The sequence below is a fragment of the Trematomus bernacchii genome, unplaced genomic scaffold, assembly GCF_902827165.1.
Source record: "Trematomus bernacchii unplaced genomic scaffold, fTreBer1.1, whole genome shotgun sequence".
Classification (NCBI taxonomy): domain Eukaryota; kingdom Metazoa; phylum Chordata; class Actinopteri; order Perciformes; family Nototheniidae; genus Trematomus; species Trematomus bernacchii.
The window spans coordinates 4,029,302-4,055,085 of record NW_022987531.1 but is presented as its reverse complement, the minus strand read 5'-3'; the positions used below and the strand labels follow the sequence as shown (position 1 = coordinate 4,055,085).

Below are 25,784 nucleotides of genomic sequence, written 5' to 3'. Positions count from 1 at the left end.
ATAAATCTTCAGCTCCTTATATTACATCTGGTTATCTTAATTCAGAATGTTCTGCGGTCAGCTTTCAACAGACATATTGCTGCTGGCCATTTGTTTGATCTCAGATTGAACCTCTGCTGATGATGCAACTAAGAAACTGCAACACATAGAATGTATTACGTTTATCTACAATAGTTATAACAATTAATAACATATCCATTATGTCCCAGAATTTGTTAGATGTGGTTTGTTTTTTTAACACCAGATAATGAGAATAGAATGAAAGCAGTAGGGCAGACAAACATAAACATCATACAGGCGGTAAGACATAATTAAGAGCAAGTGTATTAAAGAAGTTCTAAAGTGGATAAGAGTTAGGTATTTAAAAAATAATTAAATAAATAGAAATTGCGTTTCTGGTTAAAGTTGTATCTAAAAAAACGTATGGGTGGGCAATATATCCAAAATATTCCATCACAGTACATGTCATTTTTGGTATTTTCATCTTGCATCACATGAGAACACTTCAAACCAGTTTAATTACAATTATTTGAATATGGAACCTTCAAGGTTCCTTAGAAAAACAATATTTTAGGTGTGGAAATAAGTACCAGCCTGACTTCATTCAGCAAAATATGAAGAATTATCAGCCAAGATGAGCAAGTCAAAATCATCCATCCATCCATCCATCCATCCATCTTCTCCCGCTTATCCGTGGTCGGGTCACGGAGGTAGCAGTTCCAGCAGAGAGCCCCAAACGTTCCTTTCCCTGGCCACATCAACCAGCTCTGACTGGGGGATCCCAAGGCGCTCCCAGGCCAGCGAAGAGATATAATCCCTCCACCTGGTCCTAGGTCTACCCCTTGGTCTCTTCCCAGGTGGCATCCTTACTAGGTGCCCGAACCACCTCAACTGGCTCCTTTCGACGCGAAGGAGGTTCAACTCCGAGTCCCTCCCGGATGACTGAACTTCTCACCTTATCCCTAAGGGAGACGCCAGCCACCCTGCGGAGAAAACCCATCTCGGCCGCTTGTATCTGCAATCTCGTTCTTTCGGTCATGACCCATCCTTCATGACCATAGGTGAGGGTAGGAACGAAAATGGCCCGGAAGACAGAGAGCTTTGCCTTCTGGCTCAGCTCTCTTTTCGTCACAACGGTGCGGTAAAGCGACTGCAGTACCGCTCCCGCTGCTCCAATTCTCCGGCCCATCTCACGCTCCATTGTTCCCTCACTCGAGAACAAGACCCCGAGATACTTGAACTCCTTCACTTGGGGTAAGGACTCATTCCCTACTTGGAGTGGACAGTCCATCGGTTTCCTGCTGAGAACCATGGCCTCAGATTTGGAGGTGCTGATCCTCATCCTAGCCGCTTCAAGTCAAAATCAATAGACTTAAGTTCCCTAGAACTTCAGACTATTCTCCAAAACGAGCCCGTACCTGCCTGTATTTGCTTTTAGTGAGCCACTTTTTCTATGTACTGTTCTCTTAGTGTCTGTTCTTCGACAGATTTTTGTTTTATTTTTCATTTTACCTGCCAACACGGCATCACTGTTTAACAGCATGTACCATTTGCTCTGTCAACCTTTAGTTCTACCTTTGAAGGTTTTCAGTCCCAGCTTTAATCCTCAAATGGTGGCATAAAAAAGCAAAGCAGTTGCCATCATGCAGAATAATGTACCATCTGTTCAAACACTGATTACCCCACAGCTTTGTCTGGAAATCCTTCAACGTTCAGCTAACATCTGTAGTCAGCATCAGGACCTAAACACAGTATCTTTCTGATACCCTAAAAACTGTCTACAAAGCTGATTTGATATAACGTTGTTATCTTCCTGTAATATCCTGTAGTTTCAAGCTTGATCAAACTGATGCGGAATTTCTAACACCCTTTATCATTTCTGTGTCTCGATTGCTTGCTCAAACATGCTGGAGCAAATATTCACTTGTAATCTCGATATGATTTTCATCCTTAAACACTGTCAGGGAAGATCCCGAAGGTGTGATTTTCCATGTTCTGCCACTGCGGCCATAGATAGATAGACTTACATTACACACTGATAGCTGTAGCCTGGCCACAGTCCAGTTATAATGGATTCATGAAAGCAATAAAGTCAACAAGAGGGTAAGCAAAATGTGCTGTCAACATAGCCAGAGCACTGTTCTCCTCCCGCTTGGTTAATGCAGTCTGGAGATGCTCTGCAGGCAGTTTTCTGAGAGATTTGTCTATAACTAGGCTATACAATGGACTGTTATTAAACATTTTATTGCGTTTCCTCCTTTTGTAGCTCTCAGCAATCTTGTCTCCAGCAGCAGCAAGCAGCTTTTTACAGTAAGAAATCTCTTATTAATCCCACTGTAAACTATCTGTTTACCAAATGACAGATAGAAACAGTTAGAGAGCAGCTTGTTAACATATAGCAGCTAGAGACATATTTATTGTTAAAGAGCTTAAAGGAGAATATATCAGTCTTTAAAGAGGACATATTAACACTAGAACCGCCAACAGGTCAATTTTACCCGCAGCTGTTTCTTGATTGTATGTAACTTTTTTTCAATAAAATATTAAAGTCTCCCAGTCCGTGACTTTTCCTGAAAGTGTGTTATGTAGCACCCTCTGTTGTTAAAAATTGTCAATATGAAGTCAGATTGAAAAAATCGCCAACAAAATTGCCATTTATACCTATATCCGCCAGTGGGTAATATTTACCTCATAGAAAATGCAGCGTAAACATGACGTGTTGCTATAGCAACGCCTTTTGTCTACTGCAGTTCCTTATAGATAGAGAGATAGATTGAGAGAGAGATGGATAGATAGATAGATTGATAGATAGATAGATAGATAGATAGAGAGAGAGAGAGAGAGAGAGAGAGAGAGAGAGAGAGAGAGAGAGAGATAGAGAGATAGACAGATAGATAGATAGATAGATCGATAGATAGATAGAGAGAGAGATAGAGAGATTTGTACCTAAACAAAACACAAGTCTAACACCAAGCGTTTAAATCAGCACTGGTAGCGATATTTTATACTTCATGCTATCTGCACAAACTATGTCATATGAAAAGCTGAGAGTCCACAGATTATATTGGTATAAGTTTCATCCCTGTGCGATCAAAAATCACTGTTCTACATGATAAATAAAAGAACATTGTACCTTGAAAATCAATAGCGGGTAAATTTGACCCGTTGGCGGTTTTAGGTATACAGCGACCTCTGGCGGTTCTAGTGTTAAGCTCATTTGCAGGTTCATATTTGTATGTAGTGTCTCTACTGTGACATGTCTCCATGCTTTAAGGTTCAAACATCTCTTTATTTTTCTCATACTGCCTATGCTGCAGCACTTCTTTTCACCCTCTGTCTGAAACCAGAGCCCAGTCTGCTCTGATTGGTTAGCTGGCCTGCTCTGTTGTGATTGGTCGACAGCTTAATGATGTGTCATAAATGTCCTGCCCCTTAGCCTTAGTATCACGTACAATTTGTTGGAGCGCTAGCCAATAGAAGCGCGAATGTTACATACTCATGTCATTATGTTACGGAAGTCAACAAAAGAGTCCAATGGAGGCGTTTCAGGGGGGGGGGGGGGGGATTTTAGCCTTTGCAGACCATTTAAATGTACAAAAACCTACATAACACACTACAGGAAAGGGAAAACCTCAAAAAGCATAATAGGGCCCTTTTAAGTATATACAGGTTGTAAGGCTGGATGGAAGGCCAGCTTATTAAGTTGACTACGACACGGGAACAATTCAAATGTGCCAAATTGACACGCAACATTTCTTGAAATGTTTCATTCTATTTATGAGCCTTCCCCTTGAGATCATATTTTCAGGTCATTAATGTGTCATTTTTCGATTCTTGTGACATTCAATCAATGCAGCTTTAAATAGTTATTTCAGGAGTCTGTGTCTCTGATTGACATTTTGTGATTGAGCGTGGTTGATTCGCAGTGGATATTTGTCTCCATCATAATGAAATATAATGATTAGACTCTGACATCAATAAATGACATCAATGAATGTCATTTGATGTATAAACTCGCTTTCAGTAAAAACTTGAAGAAAGGTTGGCATTTATAGATACTAATGGCCATTTTCATTATCAAGCACAAATCAAAGTGTTTGTTGATGGTGTGTTTGGAAAAGACAGAGCTCAAAGAAGACAGATGTATCTTGCAGGGAATAAGATTTATTTTAAAATTGTTTTTGTGGGCAGTATGTTAGTAAACTGCCAGCATTTTCAAATATATTCATGTACTGATGAACCCAGTTTCCATCCTATCAAGTTGTGCTGAGCTTTGAGGGAAACTTAAGCATTCAAACTAGGACTTAATCACTAAGCCAAAAATAACGATTGTACTCCAGGAATGATCTGGGAAACACACCGAGTCAGCCTCTCTCTCCTTTCATCTTTCTCTCTACAAAGCAGAGGAGCTGGATTCTTTGAAAAATGACCTCAGAGAGAAAGGTAGACGGCAGCAAATGAGAAACTAAGTGTGTCACACAGGCAAACTTAAGCAGCTGCAGAATTAACAGGAAGAGGGCTTCAAAGCTGCTGGTTTCGCTCAGGGGCGGGGTGTTATAGGGTACGGGGCAAAAGAGGTGGGGAGAAGAGAAAGGAGAGGAGGAGGTCAGGTCTGTCACGATTTAAAGAGACCGGTTTTTGCTTTTTTAGGTTTTCCCTTTCCTATAGTGTGTTATATAGGTTTTTGTGCAGGTCTGCAAAGGCTAAGACTCTTTTCTTTACTTCTGTCACATAATTACATCAGTATGTAACACTTCTATTGTACGCATTGTGTATGTACCACATTGTACGTGATACATTTACGTTGATACATTTACAACACATCTCTAAGAGGTTGACCAATCACAACAGATCCGACCAGCTAACCAATCAGAGCAGATTGGGCTCTGGTTTCAGACAGAGGGTGAAAAGAGGTGCTGCAGCACAGGCAGTATGAGAAAAATAGAGCGTTTTGAACATTAAGTAGAAGAGGCACCAAATATAAATATGATCCTGAAAATAAGCATAATATGTCCTTTTTAATATAAATATAAACAATTAAATTGACTGTACTTAACATCATTTCGTGTCAGTCTGTGATGTCATTGGGCCCAAAAATACTGTTTCCACCCAAAAAGACGAAAATCACCATGTCCTATATATAATATGTTCCATTGTTGGAGGAGCTTGGGACCTACGATTTTCATTGCCATAACTACACTGTAGCTAATGTGCAGTGCATATGATAATAAAACCCTTGAATCTCAATGAGAAAGAGATGTCTGCAAATCACCATATAATGTTTTATGGGCTGAATCTAACACCCTGACCCAATATGATCCCTTTTATAGCACTTACTTAAATGATTAGGGTCTAAAATGTGCCAAATGCGCAGAATATTTTCTGTCTCCATTCATTTGTCTAAGGCGAACCCAGCAGATTGGAGGCGTGGCTTAAGGAAAACTCATGAGTGCATGCTTTATGGGCCCAAGTCCTCAGATGATCATGGCACTATTTGAATCAACAGTTTATCCGTTTTGGGTTTCATGCGCCACTCATCAACTTTTCATATGAACAGCAGGCCGCCTCCAACTCTGTATCGAGTTCTCTTTATACATCAATGGTCACTTGTGGTTTAAAAAAAACAGGATGTCTACAACAAAATTGACAAACTCTTTAGAACCATGGTTCACCATTGTGTCTGAGAGCACCAATTTAACACTAGAACCGCCAGGGGTCGCTGTATACCTAAAACCGCCAACGGGTAAAATGTACCCGCTATTAGAATGCATTGATTTTCAAGGTACAATGTTCTTTCTATCTATATCTCTCTATCTATACTCTATCTATCCTCTATCTATCTATCTATCTATCTAGCTATCTATCTCTTCTATCTATCTATCTATCTATCTATCTATCTATCTATCTATCTATCTATCTATCTATCTATCTATCTATCTATCTATCTATCTATCTCTCTCTCTCTCTCTCTCTCTCTCATCTCTCTCGCTCTCCCTCTATCTCTCTATCTCTCTCTAATCTATGAGGACCGCAGGTAAACAAACAGGCGTTGCTATAGCAACACATGTTTATGTTTTACGCGAGAGATCAATAGCGCGAGAATCACTTGCATTTTCTATAAGGTAAATATTACCCGCTGGCATTTTTTCAATCTGACTTCATATTGACCATTTTTAACAACAGAGGGTGCTACATAACACACTTTCAGGAAAAGTCACAGACTGGGAGAATAAGAATAATTTCACATCTGTTGGAGCAGTGTATAGGAAAATGAAATACTGCACACTGTTAGCATTGAGTTAATTAGAGATGTCAGGTTTTTAGTCAGGCCCTTCATCATGCATCAAATTCGTAATGTAAAACAAATCTCAATCATTACAGCATGTTGTCCATGTCATAATTGCCTCTAGCATTTTGAGATTTGTACTGCTCTTGATTAGATGTTGCAGCATGTGGCCTAAGCACAAATATCTGTTGTTATACACTCAAAGTGTGTGTTTTATAACTCAGTGCTACTATTTTATATATGTAGTCACTGTCTAACATTTGCACAGTAGGTATTATAAGAATAAATGCCAAGACTACCGTCAGCAGTCACTGTGTGTTTTACATTTGGTTGCCCTGCAGCTCTGTCTACAGATTTGCTTCATTTTCTAGTATGCACTTTGCTGGAGGCAGCAGACGTTAATTACAATGTCAATGGCAGATTGAACGTCTACTCAATCAATAAAACATCAAAATGAACATTTTCTTCACCTGGTTGGACACATATCCCACACACTAGTGTTTTTTGCTCACAGTTATCAGTATTTTGGCTGGTGTTTTTAATTCTCTACAGACCATGTTATTCATTTTTATTCTGTGCATACAGCCCAGTCTCCTCCTGTATGATTGCTTGGAAAACAGAACTGATCCTCCTCTCTATACATTGTGCTGTATAAAATCATGGTGTTAAAAGCTAGCAGGGAGTGTGATGTCGGTGCGCAGTGATGCAGTGCTGCTCTCACTGATTTGGTTTGGTTCTGTTGTTTTGTTATTAGCGACTGGCTGGAGGCTGTTTGAGTGAGTGATGAGGAGCGGTGTCTGAAAAAAGCTTCAGGGTGGCCTGGGTTGGAAAATAGAATCTGTCACACACACACACACACACGCACACACACACGCACACACGCACACGCACGCACACGCACACGCACACGCCACACACACACACACACACACACACACACACACACACACACACACACAACACACACACACACACACATGCATCTACACAGACAGACAATAAAAATACGTCTGATACTCCAACACAATAACTCAGCTGTTCATAAACAGTCCAATATCTCAGGGGTTCTCAAACTTTTTGTTTATGCGGACCACTATTTATTATCAAGGATTTTCGCGGACCACCTCATATGTTAACCGTAAAAATAAGTACATATATAAACAAACTGGCTTGTAGATGCCTCCGACTCACTCTCATTATCTTCATTAACGGTAACGTTAACCTCTTTTCTCTTCAGGGAACCTGATGCTAGCCACCGATCCATGTTTGTGGTTTTACACGCGCACACGTAACCATGGGTAACCAGTGGTGAAATTAAGTGTTGTCCATAATTAACAATAACAAATATCTGCGTTTTAACACTACATTTATATATGTACTTATTTTTAAGTACTTTATTTTTATTTTTTCACGGACCACCTGCAGGTCCGCGGACCACAGTTTGAGAACCGCTGCAATATCTGACCCCCACCACACCCTTAACTAAAATCTGTTCTTCTTCTCTCTTTGCAGATGCGTAGTACTCGAGGTGTTTCAGTTTGGCCTGTGGGATTTGTAGGCGGCAGAGCGTACGAGCGGCCCCTGGTATCTGGGGGTAAAGTCGTGGGCTGGTACACCGGCTGGAGACCGGACCGACCCTTCGCCACAGACATGGCAGGTAAGAAACAATACCTATACCAACCGGAGAGTACTCCAAATGTTTTATGAATGAAAATCAGTTCACCTGGATTTGAATTTAGCCTATACAAATGGCTGTAAAAGAAATTCTGTAGGTCAAGTCTGTGAAAATGGGACAAGAAAACCTGAAAGGCAGGGAGCATCTAATGAACGAAAGTGACACATTTCTGTAGGCTAACCCGAAAGTTAGCATGGCTCCCTTGCCTTAAATCAATGGGATTTTCTATTGGATTTCTGATTTAAAAAAAAAATTAAGATCTGTGGCAAACACACGTTTATGATACTCACACGTTTAATTCATCTGAATAATCTCTACATATTAAAATCACTTTCATTAATTTGTAAGCATCAATGCCATCTCCCGAAGTAAAAAGCTGACTATTATATGCAGCATTTAGTAGTCTCATTTAGTCACTTGTTAGCAACCACTGTTTTTATGAAACAGAAACTTTAGACATTCACCTGTGGGGTTTTTACTGACGTATTTTATGTCATAGAACAAAACTTGAAAATCTTTTTAGCTTGTGTTTACCACAGAGCTTATTTCAGACATCGAACCATAAACACGTTCAAACAAACATTGACTAGGAGACGAGGGAACCAGTAAAGCTAAATGCTGACTCCTTTTTTGTTTTTAGGACTCATTCCTGCGTCACAAATGTCTTCCACAAGCTAGCTTAACAACAAACACTCAGAAAGAATTGTTTTCTGATTGAAATGGAGAGTGAAGACTAAAACATCTCCAGTAATATATCTACGTCTCCATATTTCTAGTGTAAAAATCTAATCAGAGCAGTGTTGGAAACATAATTCATCACACTGACCAAATAATGATCCTGCTATCACACCCACACATCTGCTGGAAACACGTTATGTTTCCAACAGGGCCCTAATATGCTTTTTGCTTTTTCCTGTAGTGTGTTCTATAGGTTTTTGTGCATGTAAATGGTCTGCAAAGGCTAAAATCCCTGTCCCCCCCTGCCTGAAACGCCTCCATTGGACTTCTTTGTTAACTTCCTGAACAAAGTGACATCATTATGTAACACTCACGCTTCTATTGGCTAGCGCTCCAACACATTGTACGTGATAGGCTAAAGGGCGGGACATCTCTCATACATCTCTAAGCAATTGACCAATTACCACGGAGCCGGCAAGCTAACCAATCAGAGGGTTTTGGTTTAGGAACAATAAATCATGAAAACATGTCATAATAGAAGCACAAAATACAAAAATTAATGTAAAAATAGTCTCAGAAATTATAATTGCTTTTCATTTCAAACACATATAATGGACACAGCTTTCTCTGTGTGTGATAGCATGCATGTACCCACCATACACACAAATACACACACATTCGAACAGGTCTGCCCTTGAGGTTATTGCTGATTAAATCATCACAGGAACAAGCTTCTCTTTTTTTTATCTCCTCAACCTTTCCTCTTTCACAACGGACAGAATCTCAACCTCCCCATCCTCCTCCAAACCATCGCATTCACCTAATCTCTGTCTCTCGTTCACAAGCACACACACGCACGCACGCACGCACGCACGCACGCACGCACACACACACACACACACACACACACACACACACACACACACCACACACCACACACACACCCACACACACACACCACACACACACCCACACACTGTAATTATAAGCATAACTTTAAGACTCCACTATATAATTACGCTGTCAATTTGCAGCGCTAAGATTTAGTGCCAGGGCTGTATTAGCGAGCTTTTTGCTTTAACTTCTCCAGGAACAACAATGGCTCTGCCACGCGGCGGCCAAAATGTAATTCAGTCTTTAAATTATTATTCATAGAATCTAGAATTGGTTGTCCACAGAGCGTTGAATGAGTGCCAGCGCGTGTCCTAATAGCATTGTGTTATACAACGCTGTTTTGTTAGCACATCACTTAAGCCTCCCATCTCCTGCTTTGTCTCATTGAGCAAGACACAATGAAGCCTGGACAAGGACAATGCAGAGAAGTGTTCCCTTCATTGTTTGTGTGTGTGTGTCTGTGGTTATAGACGCACATACACTACATTTGTACATCATGCTTCGATTTCAAAGACACGCAACAACACACCTGTCTGCAAGTGCACGTGTTTCAGGACACGGTCACACACATGCAATTTCTCCAGAAGCACATTAGAGCTGCATCTTTGCAAAACAAGGGGAATTAGTATATGTGTGCACACACCAGACAAAGCAACACAAAGACGGTCGTACCTTGGTGGAAGTGCCTCGGAAGTGTTGTCCATGATAGAGACATAAAGTGTCTCACCCCTAGTAACCCCAGTGTTTATACCATGTTGCTGAGATGGTGAGATAAGAAAGGGAAAGGGACAGTGTGCAGGAGTAAGAGCCTTCTCTGCAATTTAGTAATTAAGTCTGAATTTCTTATGAATAAACTAAACTCACATGCAACATTTGTGTCACTTGTAGAGCAAGGACGCAAGCATTCTTCTGGGATAAAGTGGCATTGCGGAGAATTCCTGGGAAATATCCTGATTTCCAAAAGTGTAGCTTGTTAATGGACGTTTTGCAGACCTACTTTACATTACATGTCATTTGTTAGACGCTTTTATCCACTTACATACATTCAATACTGTGGACAATCCCCACAGGAGCAATTTGGGGTGAAGTGTCTTGCCCAGGGACACAACGACATGCTGACTGCTGTGGGACTCGAACTTGCTACCCCCTGATTTGAAGTCCAGCACTCTATCCACCAGAGGTGTGGACTCGAGTCACATGACTTGGACTCGAGTCAGACTCGAGTTACCAATTTGATGACTTTGACTCGACTTGACAAAATCACAAAACACTTGCGACTCGACTTGGACTTGAACACCAATGACTCGGGACTTGACTTGGACTTGAGCCTTCTGACTTGAGGTGACTTGATAATTTAATTCAGAGGTCTCCAACACGCCGATCGCGAGATGCCGCTAGAAGAGCAGACTCCCGTCGGGGAGAGCAGAATCTCCAGCCGCTGCAACTCTTGCTGAGAATCCATGCAGGCAGGGCGGGACTTTATTTTGCTGAGCCACCATGCGGCCAATCATATGCGAGGACACACTAGGATCATACCATTATGTGAAAGAAGGGTGGGGGGCAGACGCTCCAAAGACAGCAGGTGTAGTGGTACAGGCCAGCTACACAGAGCGACGGGGAGACAGATTTAAATGCAAGCGCGTCGGAAAAAGTCAAGAAATTTGCGAAAACCGAAAAAAGAAGCAGCATCTGGCTGCATTTCAATGATATTGGAGAAAGCAAAGCTGAGTGCAGGATTTGTAAAATGAAAATAACCTTCAGAGCAGGGGGTTTTTTTGGTAACCACTCAGGATGTATTGTCAGAGGTGGGAGAAGTTCAGATCTTGTACTTGAGTAACAGTACCTACCAGAGTGTAGGAATACTCGGTTACAATAAAAGATCCTGCATTCAAAATGTTACTCAAGTAAAAGTACAAAAGTATTATCATCAAAATATAGTTAAAGTACCACCTGCAGAGGGATCTAGATTCAGGTGTTCTTTTCCCCATAGAGACGCCTCGCTGCACATTAACCCTTGCATAAAGATAGGTTGTGGGTCCCTTATAACATGTTGTACACAGTGGAAATAAACATTCTGGTCACCTCAACATCAGGGATCTTATACATTAAACTCCTTCTGAATCAAACCGTCACGGTAGCCTTACCTTACTGATCCCTCTTACAATAGAAGACAAACACGTTACTTTACCAGCAGAGAGGAAATGGATTATTAAATTATTAATGTGACTAATAAAGAGCAGTTTGATTATTAAGTATTATTCTGTTGATCGATGTCATTACATTTGTTGAAAAGCACATAATGACTTGTTTAAAACTCGTTTTGTCAAAGTTTAGGACTTGGACTTGACTTGAACTTGAGCGCAAAGACTTGAGACTTGACTCAGACTTGCAAAACAATGACTTGATCCCACCTCTGCTATCCACTGAGCCTACAAATGTGTACATTTAAGGGTCTCGTGCATGTTTCTCCTCAGTGATGTTATGTTAAATGTCTGTTTCACTTGTATCTTGTCTTGGTATTCTTCCTTTTTTTTTTAACAGTTTTTATTGAGATTTCAAAATCAGAAGAAATATACATTCAATAGCATTGCATCCCACCCAATCCCGCCCACCCAACCCTCCCCACCCGTCCCCTTAATTCCAGATCTTCACAAGGATGATTGTTCATTGAGATTTTGTCCAACCAAGGTTATATGAAATAATGCCAGCACATACAATATAATACAATGTACAAGGATAACAAAGCACATCAGTGGGAAATAGTCTAGTAGTAGTAATAGTACTATTGGATTTCTGAATTTTTTTTAAAATTAAGATCTGTGGCAAACACACGTTTATGATACTCACACGTTTAATTCATCTGAATAATCTCTACATATTAAAATCACTTTCATGAATTATTAAGCATCAATGCCATCTCCCGAAGTAAAAAGCTGACTATTATATGCAGCATTTAGTAGTCTCATTTAGTCACTTGTTAGCAACCACTGTTTTTATGAAACAGAAACTTTAGACATTCACCTGTGGGGTTTTTACTGACGTATTTTATGTCGTAGAACAAAACTTGAAAATCTTTTTAGCTTGTGTTTACCACAGAGCTTATTTCAGACATCGAACCATAAACACGTTCAAACAAACATTGACTAGGAGACGAGGGAACCAGTAAAGCTAAATGCTGACTCCTTTTTTGTTTTTAGGACTCATTCCTGCGTCACAAATGTCTTCCACAAGCTAGCTTAACAACAAACACTCAGAAAGAATTGTTTTCTGATTGAAATGGAGAGTGAAGACTAAAACATCTCCAGTAATATATCTACGTCTCCATATCTCTGTAAAAATCTAATCAGAGCAGTGTTGGAAACATAATTCATCACACTGACCAAATAATGATCCTGCTATCACACCCACACATCTGCTGGAAACACGTTATGTTTCCAACAGGGCCCCTAATATGCTTTTTGCTTTTTCCTGTAGTGTGTTCTATAGGTTTTTATAGGACAATTGGTTGTCCACAGAGCGTTGAATGAGTGCCAGCGCGTGTCCTAATAGCATTGTGTTATACAACGCTGTTTTGTTAGCACATCACTTAAGCCTCCCATCTCCTGCTTTGTCTCATTGAGCAAGACACAATGAAGCCTGGACAAGGACAATGCAGAGAAGTGTTCCCTTCATTGTTTGTGTGTGTGTGTCTGTGGTTATAGACGCACATACACTACATTTGTACATCATGCTTCGATTTCAAAGACACGCAACAACACACCTGCCTGCAAGTGCACGTGTTTCAGGACACGGTCACACACATGCAATTTCTCCAGAAGCACATTAGAGCTGCATCTTTGCAAAACAAGGGGAATTAGTATATGTGTGCACACACCAGACAAAGCAACACAAAGACGGTCGTACCTTGGTGGAAGTGCCTCGGAAGTGTTGTCCATGATAGGGACATAAAGTGTCTCACCCCTAGTAACCCCAGTGTTTATACCATGTTGCTGAGATGGTGAGATAAGAAAGGGAAAGGGACAGTGTGCAGGAGTAAGAGCCTTCTCTGCAATTTAGTAATTAAGTCTGAATTTCTTATGAATAAACTAAACTCACATGCAACATTTGTGTCACTTGTAGAGCAAGGACGCAAGCATTCTTCTGGGATAAAGTGGCATTGCGGAGAATTCCTGGGAAATATCCTGATTTCCAAAAGTGTAGCTTGTTAATGGACGTTTTGCAGACCTACTTTACATTACATGTCATTTGTTAGACGCTTTTATCCACTTACATACATTCAATACTGTGGACAATCCCCACAGGAGCAATTTGGGGTGAAGTGTCTTGCCCAGGGACACAACGACATGCTGACTGCAGTGGGACTCGAACTTGCTACCCCCTGATTTGAAGTCCAGCACTCTATCCACCAGAGGTGTGGACTCGAGTCACATGACTTGGACTCGAGTCAGACTCGAGTTACCAATTTGATGACTTTGGACTCGACTTGACAAAATCACAAAACACTTGCGACTCGACTTGGACTTGAACACCAATGACTCGGGACTTGACTTGGACTTGAGCCTTCTGACTTGAGGTGACTTGATAATTTAATTCAGAGGTCTCCAACACGCCGATCGCGAGATGCCGCTAGAAGAGCAGACTCCCGTCGGGGAGAGCAGAATCTTCAGCCGCTGCAACTCTTGCTGAGAATCCATGCAGGCAGGGGCGGGACTTTATTTTGCTGAGCCACCATGCGGCCAATCATATGCGAGGACACACTAGGATCATACCATTATGTGAAAGAAGGGTGGGGGGCAGACGCTCCAAAGACAGCAGGTGTAGTGGTACAGGCCAGCTACAGAGCCACGGGGAGACGGGGAGACGGATTTAAAAGCAAGCGCGTCGGAAAAAGTCAAGAAATTTGCGAAAACCGAAAAAAGAAGCAGCATCTGGCTGCATTTCAATGATATTGGAGAAAGCAAAGCTGAGTGCAGGATTTGTAAAATGAAAATAACCTTCAGAGCAGGGTTTTTTTTGGTAACCACTCAGGATGTATTGTCAGAGGTGGGAGAAGTTCAGATCTTGTACTTGAGTAACAGTACCTACCAGAGTGTAGGAATACTCGGTTACAATAAAAGATCCTGCATTCAAAATGTTACTCAAGTAAAAGTACAAAAGTATTATCATCAAAATATAGTTAAAGTACCACCTGCAGAGGGATCTAGATTCAGGTGTTCTTTTCCCCATAGAGACGCCTCGCTGCACATTAACCCTTGCATAAAGATAGGTTGTGGGTCCCTTATAACATGTTGTACACAGTGGAAATAAACATTCTGGTCACCTTAACATCAGGGATATTATACATTAAACTCCTTCTGAATCAAACCGTCACGGTAGCCTTACCTTACTGATCCCTCTTACAATAGAAGACAAACACGTTACTTTACCAGCAGAGAGGAAATGGATTATTAAATTATTAATGTGACTAATAAAGAGCAGTTTGATTATTAAGTATTATTCTGTTGATCGATGTCATTACATTTGTTGAAAAGCACATAATGACTTGTTTAAAACTCGTTTTGTCAAAGTTTAGGACTTGGACTTGACTTGAACTTGAGCGCAAAGACTTGAGACTTGACTCGGACTTGCAAAACAATGACTTGGTCCCACCTCTGCTATCCACTGAGCCTACAAATGTGTACATTTAAGGGTCTCGTGCATGTTTCTCCTCAGTGATGTTATGTTAAATGTCTGTTTCACTTGTATCTTGTCTTGGTATTCTTCCTTTTTTTTTTAACAGTTTTTATTGAGATTTCAAAATCAGAAGAAATATACATTCAATAGCATTGCATCCCACCCAATCCCGCCCACCCAACCCTCCCCACCCGTCCCCTTAATTCCAGATCTTCACAAGGATGATTGTTCATTGAGATTTTGTCCAACCAAGGTTATATGAAATAATGCCAGCACATACAATATAATACAATGTACAAGGATAACAAAGCACATCAGTGGGAAATAGTCTAGTAGTAGTAATAGTACTATTGGATTTCTGAATTTTTTTAAAAATTAAGATCTGTGGCAAACACACGTTTATGATACTCACGTTTAATTCATCTGAATAATCTCTACATATTAAAATCACTTTCATGAATTATTAAGCATCAATGCCATCTCCCGAAGCAAAAAGCTGACTATTATATGCAGCATTTAGTAGTCTCATTTAGTCACTTGTTAGCAACCACTGTTTTTATGAAACAGAAACTTTAGACATTCACCTGTGGGGTTTTTACTGACGTATTTTATGTCGTAGAACAAAACTTGAAAATCTTTTTAGCTTGTGTTTACCACAGAGCTTATTTCAGACATCGAACCATAAACACGTTCAAACAAACATTGACTAGGAGACGAGGGAACCAGTAAAGCTAAATGCTGACTCCTTTTTTGTTTTTAGGACTCATTCCTGCGTCACAAATGTCTTCCACAAGCTAGCTTAACAACAAACACTCAGAAAGAATTGTTTTCTGATTGAAATGGAGAGTGAAGACTAAAACATCTCCAGTAATATATCTACGTCTCCATATCTCTGTAAAAATCTAATCAGAGCAGTGTTGGAAACATAATTCATCACACTGACCAAATAATGATCCTGCTATCACACCCACACATCTGCTGGAAACACGTTATGTTTCCAACAGGGCCCTAATATGCTTTTTGCTTTTTCCTGTAGTGTGTTCTATAGGTTTTTATAGGACAATTGGTTGTCCACAGAGCGTTGAATGAGTGCCAGCGCGTGTCCTAATAGCATTGTGTTATACAACGCTGTTTTGTTAGCACATCACTTAAGCCTCCCATCTCCTGCTTTGTCTCATTGAGCAAGACACAATGAAGCCTGGACAAGGACAATGCAGAGAAGTGTTCCCTTCATTGTTTGTGTGTGTGTGTCTGTGGTTATAGACGCACATACACTACATTTGTACATCATGCTTCGATTTCAAAGACACGCAACAACACACCTGCCTGCAAGTGCACGTGTTTCAGGACACGGTCACACACATGCAATTTCTCCAGAAGCACATTAGAGCTGCATCTTTGCAAAACAAGGGGAATTAGTATATGTGTGCACACACCAGACAAAGCAACACAAAGACGGTCGTACCTTGGTGGAAGTGCCTCGGAAGTGTTGTCCATGATAGGGACATAAAGTGTCTCACCCCTAGTAACCCCAGTGTTTATACCATGTTGCTGAGATGGTGAGATAAGAAAGGGAAAGGGACAGTGTGCAGGAGTAAGAGCCTTCTCTGCAATTTAGTAATTAAGTCTGAATTTCTTATGAATAAACTAAACTCACATGCAACATTTGTGTCACTTGTAGAGCAAGGACGCAAGCATTCTTCTGGGATAAAGTGGCATTGCGGAGAATTCCTGGGAAATATCCTGATTTCCAAAAGCGTAGCTTGTTAATGGACGTTTTGCAGACCTACAAATGTGTACATTTAAGGGTCTCGAGTTTCTCCTCAGTGATCGTGATGTTATGTTAAATGTCTGTTTCCCTTGTATCTTGTTTTGGTATTCTTCCTTTTTGACGTTGCAAATGGAGGCACTGTAATGCAAGAAAAATGTCAGACTTAATCTGACAATAAAGTATTATCGTATTGTGTTTTACTGCATACATCAAAGCTACTTTTGTCTAGAAGGATAGTTTGGATCTTGTATAAGGTATGGACACAAACAGTCTACCACTGACACGCTCAGTCATTTGTGCTATTGTGTTTTTATTGGTGAATCCAAACTAACCAAAATCAGACAATTAGCAGTTTTGGGGAGTTTCGGATTATATATAATGGGATTACGTTAATCCCTCACATACAAAAGAAATGCGTAATCAGATTACTGCTAAAAAAAGATAAAAAACACGGATTACTAGCAGGATTACAACGTTACAATACATTTAAAAAATAAACATCAATATATTATAGGTAGAAGTACTGCCTGAATTTTATTTGTATTTGTATTCTAGTCTATCATTTAAGAGGACACACTTTTGATACTAAATATCTTGGTTTCTCCTTTTCTAAGGTTACATTTGCAGAAAGTCACTTATAGATTTTGATACTTAGATAAGGTAAACAATGCCATTTTCCCCCAGGTAACTTTTAATTGTGAGGAATATAATTTTGAAGTAACCCTCCCAACCCTGCATAACACCAACAAATATCCGATTGAGGCAGCAGTAGACCCGGAGTTAAAATAACAGTTTTTGACAATGGAGACTGTTGGCTTTGAAGTGTAGAAAGCAGTCGTTTGTCTGACAACACGTACATGTGGCCTCTGCTCTCATCCAGTTTAGGGCATTGCTCAGCTCTGGTGCTGCTATTCCTGTCTATTCCTCTAAACACGGGGTGTGTGGGCCGCTCTCTACTATAGATACCACAGTGATAAGTACCACATACAACCCCACTTCAAAGAACTCAAAATATCCCTTTAAGCCCTAAAAAGAGAAATGATATATGTATTCAACACCCATGGGCGAATTGAGAGAAGAAGAATTTGATTATGAGACATTTCCAGTGATTTGCAGTAGTGGAAGAAAACAGAAACCTGTTAGTGGGTTTTCTGGGAAAACACCAGAATCTGCAGATGAGCCAAAACTCCAGTTCATGTCCTGGTGGCAGAGGTTATGGTTAACAGTTCCTCCTGAGTTTAATGTTGCAGTGTTGTGGATTCTGAATGTGCTCATTTTAATTTTAGGATTGGAGGGACATGTTTGCCTTTCATATCACCATTTGGATAACAAATCACAGATCTATGGGATGGAACGGGCGTGTAGACCAGGAGGACACACACTGAGTGATCACGTAGTTCCCTCAGGCTACCAAAGCATCAGGTTACAACACAATGGCAGGCAGCAGCCTATACACCAACACTGAAACATGAGCACATACTACAGTTTAAAAAAGCAGAAATAACATCTGAGCAGACAGAAAATGCTCCGTTTTAGTTGAATACACACAGTTAAGCTCACACACACTATTTTATGAACACCATAAAGCAGATTCAGGCAGTAGGCGTATAGGTTCACACTTAAAGTATTAGCCTACAGAACAGTACAACTGACAGAGAACATATTTTTTATTTAACTGTAAAAAATGGATTACAATGACCTTTATTGTAATCCATTACTCCCCAAGCCTGGCCATGTGTCAGTACTTCAGGATAGCTGCAGTCTGCTGCACAGCCGGAGGGAGAGAGACGAAGAGGAGCCGAGGATGGGGGAAAACCCCGGTAGTAATGAAGTGATTACCAAGGCGTGCCACCCACTAATGATTTACATAAATAAATATTCAGTAATTATAGCAAGACCTTTTGCAATTTGTGTTGCAGAAATATCTGAAAATATCCTTCTGAAATGTCACAGTGCTGGGGGGATTCTTCTCTGCTTCAAAATAGACACTTTTTCTGTCTGGATGGGGCATTTAAGGACCGATCCAATGTTCTAACCCATTTACTACAAATATGTCCTTATATGACCACATATAGTGTTTGAATATGAATGTGTTCAATTATTGAAACATGAACTTGCAGACACTTGACACTGAGTCAGCAGCGTGCACAGTGCATTGGTCGTGGTGAGAAAAGGTGGCTTTGTTAAATGTTTGTTGTTAAAAAGGAAAAGACTACTGAGAATATTTGTTAAACTAACTATATATATTTGTCCCACTCTAGAACGTGAGTGTCTTTGTATGATCATGGTGTCTCTTAGTGAGGACATCTCCCTTACCTTTTGGATGAGGATTATTTTAATGTTATTAGATCAGATAATAAGCTCTAGTGGAAGGTTAACTATCTAATGATAACATATTCTGCCAACTAACTGAATAACAAATGTTACAAATATTTGAACAATTTAGGCCAGTAGGCTCAAGAGTCATGTGTCACCTTCAGAGCTCCTGCTGCAGGCTCTGTAACACATCGGATGTGTGATCTGCACGCACATGCTAATAGAAGTATAGAAGAGGTTTGCTTAGCATTAGCACTAGCTTTGGTTTGACGTTTTTGAGGCTTTAAATAAATATCTTGCCAGTGAAACGGAACATGTAAGGGGTATTCATTTACAAAATATATTTAAGTCATGTCCTTCGTATTTGATTGGACCTCTGAAAAGTGGGTGGGATTCAAATGTAGACCATCGAGCTGCAGTGGACTGTGGCTCCGTGCACATGTTGCTAAAAAGACGTCATGTTGTTGGTTTGAATTGGTTACCGGCAATGGCTCAGCTCTGGACTGTGAGCCGTAGGGTCGCCGGTTCAAGTCCCCGACCACACCTAAATATGGAGTGTGGACTGCTACTTGGAGAGGTCCCAGTTCACCTCCTGCCCTGCCTTGGTGCCCTTGAGCAAGGCACCGACAATCAATAGCTGCCCACTGCTCCTAGTACTAGACTCCTGGCACTAGGATGGGTTACATGCAGAGGTCAAATGTCACTGTGTGTGCTCTGCATGTGAGACCATCAAAGAGGGTTTCATCCCTCCCATGCTATCTATCTATCTATAAGCATACTTCATGTTTAGTTTGAAAGAAAAAACAGTTTACTGAATTTTGGCATAATCTTTTTATTTCAAGAATACTGTGTTGTCCTTCTGCCGCACAGGGTTAGACAACATGCAGTCATTACTTCTCCATTTTGCTACACAGGAACATAACAAAACATAAGAGAACACAAACCGGAGAATGGGAGTGCATTACTGAAGAGGATACTTTTTTTAAGAATGTTTTTTTTTAATTGAAGGACGGAAGCAATCATACAGTGTTACAATGAAACTGTGATTTTCCTTCCTTTGAATGTATTATTTCCTTTCAGATGTAACCTTCATTATCATGTGGATTATTAAGAATTGCCCACATTGATTGTAAGGAATGCGTGGAAAGGGTAGGACCCAAATGCAGACTACAAAGTAAAGTAACAAGGTCTCGAAACAAAAACGAGCTTTATTCTAAAGCTGAACAATAGCATGGCATGAAACACATAGGTTCTATAGAAACTGACCGTGACCAACAAGGTGGGAGACAGGAGAAACAAACAAGACTGACATGGAGGAAGACAGGAAAAACCAACAATGAACCGACAGGGGAACACAGGAAGAGACAAGACTAAATACAGGGAGGGGTAATCACAAGACGAGACACAGCTGGGGTAAGGGAGGCAGAAACACAAGGGCAACAGGTGAACACAATCAAACAATCAGACACACCAGGGAAACTAAGACAGGAAGGCAAACACAGGAAGAAGGAACAGAGAAGACACAAGGAGGAAAACATTTCAAAACAAAACAGGAACCAGAGACAGAAAAAGACAAGACAAAACACAACACAGACAGATCGTGACATAACCCCCCCCTCAAGGGACGGATCCCAGACGTCCCAAAAAACATAGTCTAATACTTCCAAAAGGGTGGGTGGAGGGGGTCCGGAGGACGGGCCCGAAAGGGGTCCCGGGCGGACGGCCCGGGGGCAAGGCAGAGCCCAAAAAGGGGCGACGGCCACAGCGGGCGAACTCAGGGGGCCGGGCATGAGAGCAAAGGCAGCGGCTCTCAGGGGACCGGGCTCGAGGGCGAAGGCAGCGGCTGGAAGAATCAGGAGGCCGAGCCCGAGGGCGAAGACCGCGGCTGGAGAACTCAGGAGGCCGGGCTCGAGGGCGAAGACTGCGGCACTCAGGGGGCCGGGCTCGAGGGCGAACCAGAAGGCGGCGACGAGACAGCTCCGGAGGACGGGCAGGAAGGCGCCGACGGGACAACTCCGGAGCACGGGCAGGAAGGCGCCGACGGGACAGCTCCGGAGGACGGGCAGGAAGGCGCCGACGGGACAACTCCAGAGGACGGGCAGGAAGGCGCCGACGGGACAGCTCCGGAGGACGAGCAGGAACCAGTATCGGCCGGACAGGAACCGGAGCCGACCGGACAGGCGCAGACGGGACCCCAAACAAGACATGGGCTGGTGTCAATGGGACCCCGGATGTAGCAAGGGCTGGTGTCGACTGGACCCCCAACGGAACAGGACACAGAGTTGGCAGGACCCCCGGCGGGACAGGTGTCGGCGGGACCCCAACAGAACAGGACATGGGGTTGGCAGGACCCACAGCGGAACAGGTGTCGGCAGGACCTCCAACGATACTGGACGTGGAGTTGGCAGGACCCTCGGCAGGAGAGTAGTCGGCGGGACCTCCAACAGCACTGGACATAGGGTTGGCAGGATCCCCGGCAGAAGAGTAGTCGGCGGGACCTCCAACGGCACAGGACATAGGGTTGGCAAGACCCCCGGCAGGAGAGTAGTCGGCGGGACCTCCAACAGCACTGGACATAGGGTTGGCAGGACCCCCGGCAGAAGAGTAGTCGGCGGGACCTCCAACGGCACAGGACATAGGGTTGGCAAGACCCCCGGCAGGAGAGTAGTCGGCTGTACCTCCAACAGCACTGGACATAGGGTTGGCAGGACCCCCGGCAGAAGAGTAGTCGGCGGGACCTCCAACGGCACAGGACATAGGGTTGGCAGGACCCCCGGCAGAAAGAGTAGTCGGCGGGACCCCCAATGGGACAGGACATGGAGTTGGCAAGACCCCCGGCAGGAGAGTAGTCGGCGGGACCTCCAACGGCACAGGACATAGGGTAGGCGTCGGCCGTAGAGCCAACAGGAGACGAGCCAAGGACTGCTGGCTTTCAACTAAGGCTCGCATCGTCTGCTCATGTTGGCCCAGAAGATTTCCCTGATGGGAAATGGCGTGCTGGACCGGAACAGAGGCCGGAACCATGGCTGCTGGGGCCAGAACTGGGGCTGGAACCATGGCTGTATGGGCCGGTTCTGGAGCTAGAACCATGGCTGCTGGGGCCAGAACTGGGGCTGGAACCATGGCTGTATGGGCCGGTTCTGGAGCAGGCACCCTGGCTGCTGGGCACGGAACCGGAACACGGAACCATGGCTGTGTGGGATGGTACTGGAGCACGGTACCATGACTGTGTGGGGCGGTACTGGTGCACGGAACCATGACTGTGTGGGCCGGTACTGGAGCAGGCACCCTGGCTGCTGGGCATGGAACCATGGCTGCAGGGGCCAGAACTGGGGCCGGAACCATGGCTGCTGGGGCCTGCACTGGAGCCCAAAGCAAGGCTTCTGGGGCTCGGGCTGCAAGCCTGGACTTGCGACTCCTCTTATGAGCTTCTTGGAGGCTCCGTGGACCTCCAAAAGCCAGACGAGTGCCCGAGAACGGCTCCTGGACAGGAGCAGGAAATGGGGACGGAACCATGGCTGCTGGGGCTGGAACCATGGCTGCTGGGGCCACGGCTTGAATCCTGGCCTTGCGTCTCTTTGAGGTCTTTTGGAGGCTCCGTGGACCTCCAAACGCCAGGCGGGATCCCAAAAAAGGATCAGAGAATGGAGACTGGCACTCAGGGCTACGCGAAAAAACTCTGAGAAATTCAGGCAACGAGCTCCTCAGCCATGGCACATTATCCACCTCCATTTGTGCTCTTTTCAGGACAGCCTCTTTCTCCCTGCTAGTCGAGGTTCCACTCCACACAGTATAAAGACATCGAAGGGAGTAATCCAGAGAAAGCAATTCAGCATCAAAATCAAAAACATAATCCGCTGGGTCCATAATTGGTCGGTTCATTCTGTAAGGAATGCGTGGAAAGGGTAGGACCCAAATGCAGACTACAAAGTAAAGTAACAAGGTCTCGAAACAAAAACGAGCTTTATTCTAAAGCTGAACAATAGCATGGCATGAAACACATAGGTTCTATAGAAACTGACCGTGACCAACAAGGTGGGAGACAGGAGAAACAAACAAGACTGACATGGAGGAAGACAGGAAAAACCAACAAGACTGACATGGAGGAAGACAGGAAAAACCAACAATGAACCGACAGGGGAACACAGGAAGAGACAAGACTAAATACAGGGAGGGGTAATCACAAGACGAGACACAGCTGGGGTAAGGGAGGCAGAAACACAAGGGCAACAGGTGAACACAATCAAACAATCAGACACACCAGGGAAACTAAGACAGGAAGGCAAACACAGGAAGAAGGAACAGAGAAGACACAAGGAGGAAAACATTTCAAAACAAAACAGGAACCAGAGACAGAAAAAGACAAGACAAAACACAACACAGACAGATCGTGACATTGATTGTGTTGTGTCACTTAGCTTACTTGTTGCATTGATGCACGATTTGACCAGGGATGTGATCTAAAAAGGTTAGAAGACTTTTCTCATTGTATTTATTTTTAAAATCTTATCAACATTCACCCTGGCTGTAGGACAGCTCATTATGCAGTGACACAATTCCTCCTACTGTTTCAAATGTTTCTAATCGGAATGATTAAATCTGGACGCCAGCCATTAATCCTCACATCTGTTACGACACTCATGCATCATGATTACTGTGACTTCCCTCTGACTTTGCCGTGCTTTCCTTCTCATCTATAGTGCAATTAACCCGGGATAATGGCCGACCCCTGCAGTAAATGGGTTTCATATCAGCCCTATCTTAATCATTAGATGCACTGACAATGCTCTCATTTTCTGCTGTGGTTAGAATAAAATGTGCTTCTGATGCAAGCTGGCTCACCTCCTGTTCCATTTGTTTCTGTTTCCTCCCACTCTCCTCCTCCTCCCCCCCCCCCAGGGTTTGCAGTAAACCTCCAGGTGATCCTGGCCAACCCGCGGGCTCAGTTCAAGCGCCGCGGCTCCCAGCCGGGGATGCAGGAGTCTGACTTCCTCAAGCAGATCACCAAGGTTACCGAGCTGGAGCCAAAGGCCAAAATTGCACCCGGGTCAGTAACCAGGCGACACATATTTTGTTGTAAATATCTGTTTGGTTTGTTTGTTTGTTTGTTTGTTTGTTTGTTTGTTTTACATCCCAGACACCTCAGGTCAGATTTTAACACATTGAGCACTATTCCAATTCTAACTTGTGATAATGTTTTTCACTGTTCATTTCCACCAATACCATTTACATGTACACAGTTGATACCCAAACCCTTATCCTAACCCAAACAAAACATTCATATTCAAAAAGTACTCCATGGTGTTTTCTGATGGATGAAAACTCTATGTGTTTTCCACAGCTGCTGTTAAATTGACGGGGCTTCTTTCTGCGGATTGATATGACTGCACATACTGTAGTCCAGGGCTATTCAATTGGCGGCCCGCGGGCCAAATCAGGCCCCGGGGTGATATTTACTGGCCCTTTGAGTATAATGTTAAAAAGTAATCAATTTTTTTTTTTAAGATTTTTTTTTTTTTTTTTTTTTGTGCCATAGTGCTTTTATTCCAGAGAGGGTGTTACATTGAGAGATAGAGGGGTAGACAATGCCTGAAAACTTCGACGGGCTCGGGTTTCGAACCCACCTACTATACTGTAGTGACAACTCCTGTCATTGATTGCATCTCTGCGTGAATGATTAGACCATTTCACCTAAATGAAATCAAATGAAACATGTAGGCCTACTGAGTTCTGAACTTGCCATTTAGATCTATAAAGGCCTTGGGGCTATGTTGTTTGATTGAATTAAACACAATATATGCACTCCACTATGCTGTTGTAGTATTTACTGTATCTGAAGCTCTTAATATGATTGCTCATATTTCAAGCCATCTTTTTCCCGGCCCCTTGCTTTGGATCATTTTCATCAACCGGCCCCCATTCCAAACTAATTGAATAGCCCTGCTGTAGTCCCTTGATCAGAGTGTCCTCCTTAGCAACAGTCTGCTCTCCTTAGCAGCAGTCTTTTATCCAAAAATAGCAGACCACTGGATTGTCCAAATTGACCAATCAGAAGACAAAATGGTTTGTATAGGCTACAAAAAATAAGTACAAACCAAATAAGATAACACTAACCCTAACCCATACACACATTGTGATGTATTTGATTCATTCAGGGTTATGGATACAAATATAGTTATTTCGTTAACTCTGTTAGAAATGTAACTAAATCATATTCCGATGAGGAGTATTATTCTCTAAAGGATTTTCTTGCACAAATGCATTTATGAATAAGCAGATAGTAGGTCTGCGATGCTCCTCTGATTGCTTTACAAACTTCCACTCTCTACAGTTAAGATTTAATTCCAACAATAAGGCAATATGTGGGTTGTTTTCTCTATCAAACGAAAGTGGTTTTTCTAAATGTCACATTAAGGTTTAGGGTCGATCAGTTATACCTTGCCACGCTGCACGGCCCTTCATATTGGAGGTGGATGGCACAGGGTTTAATA

At 42.5% G+C, this 25,784-nt stretch overlaps 1 protein-coding gene across 1 annotated transcript in view; it reads left to right on the top strand.

Moving 5' to 3' along the window:
* Positions 1-25,784, top strand: part of b3gat2 (beta-1,3-glucuronyltransferase 2 (glucuronosyltransferase S)) — a 47,433-nt gene that overhangs the window by 15,661 nt on the left and 5,988 nt on the right. Inside the window, 3 exon segments of the mRNA XM_034122098.1 lie at positions 7,799-7,943; positions 24,193-24,324; positions 24,327-24,340. Of these exon segments, the coding sequence (XP_033977989.1) occupies positions 7,799-7,943; positions 24,193-24,324; positions 24,327-24,340 (291 nt within the window).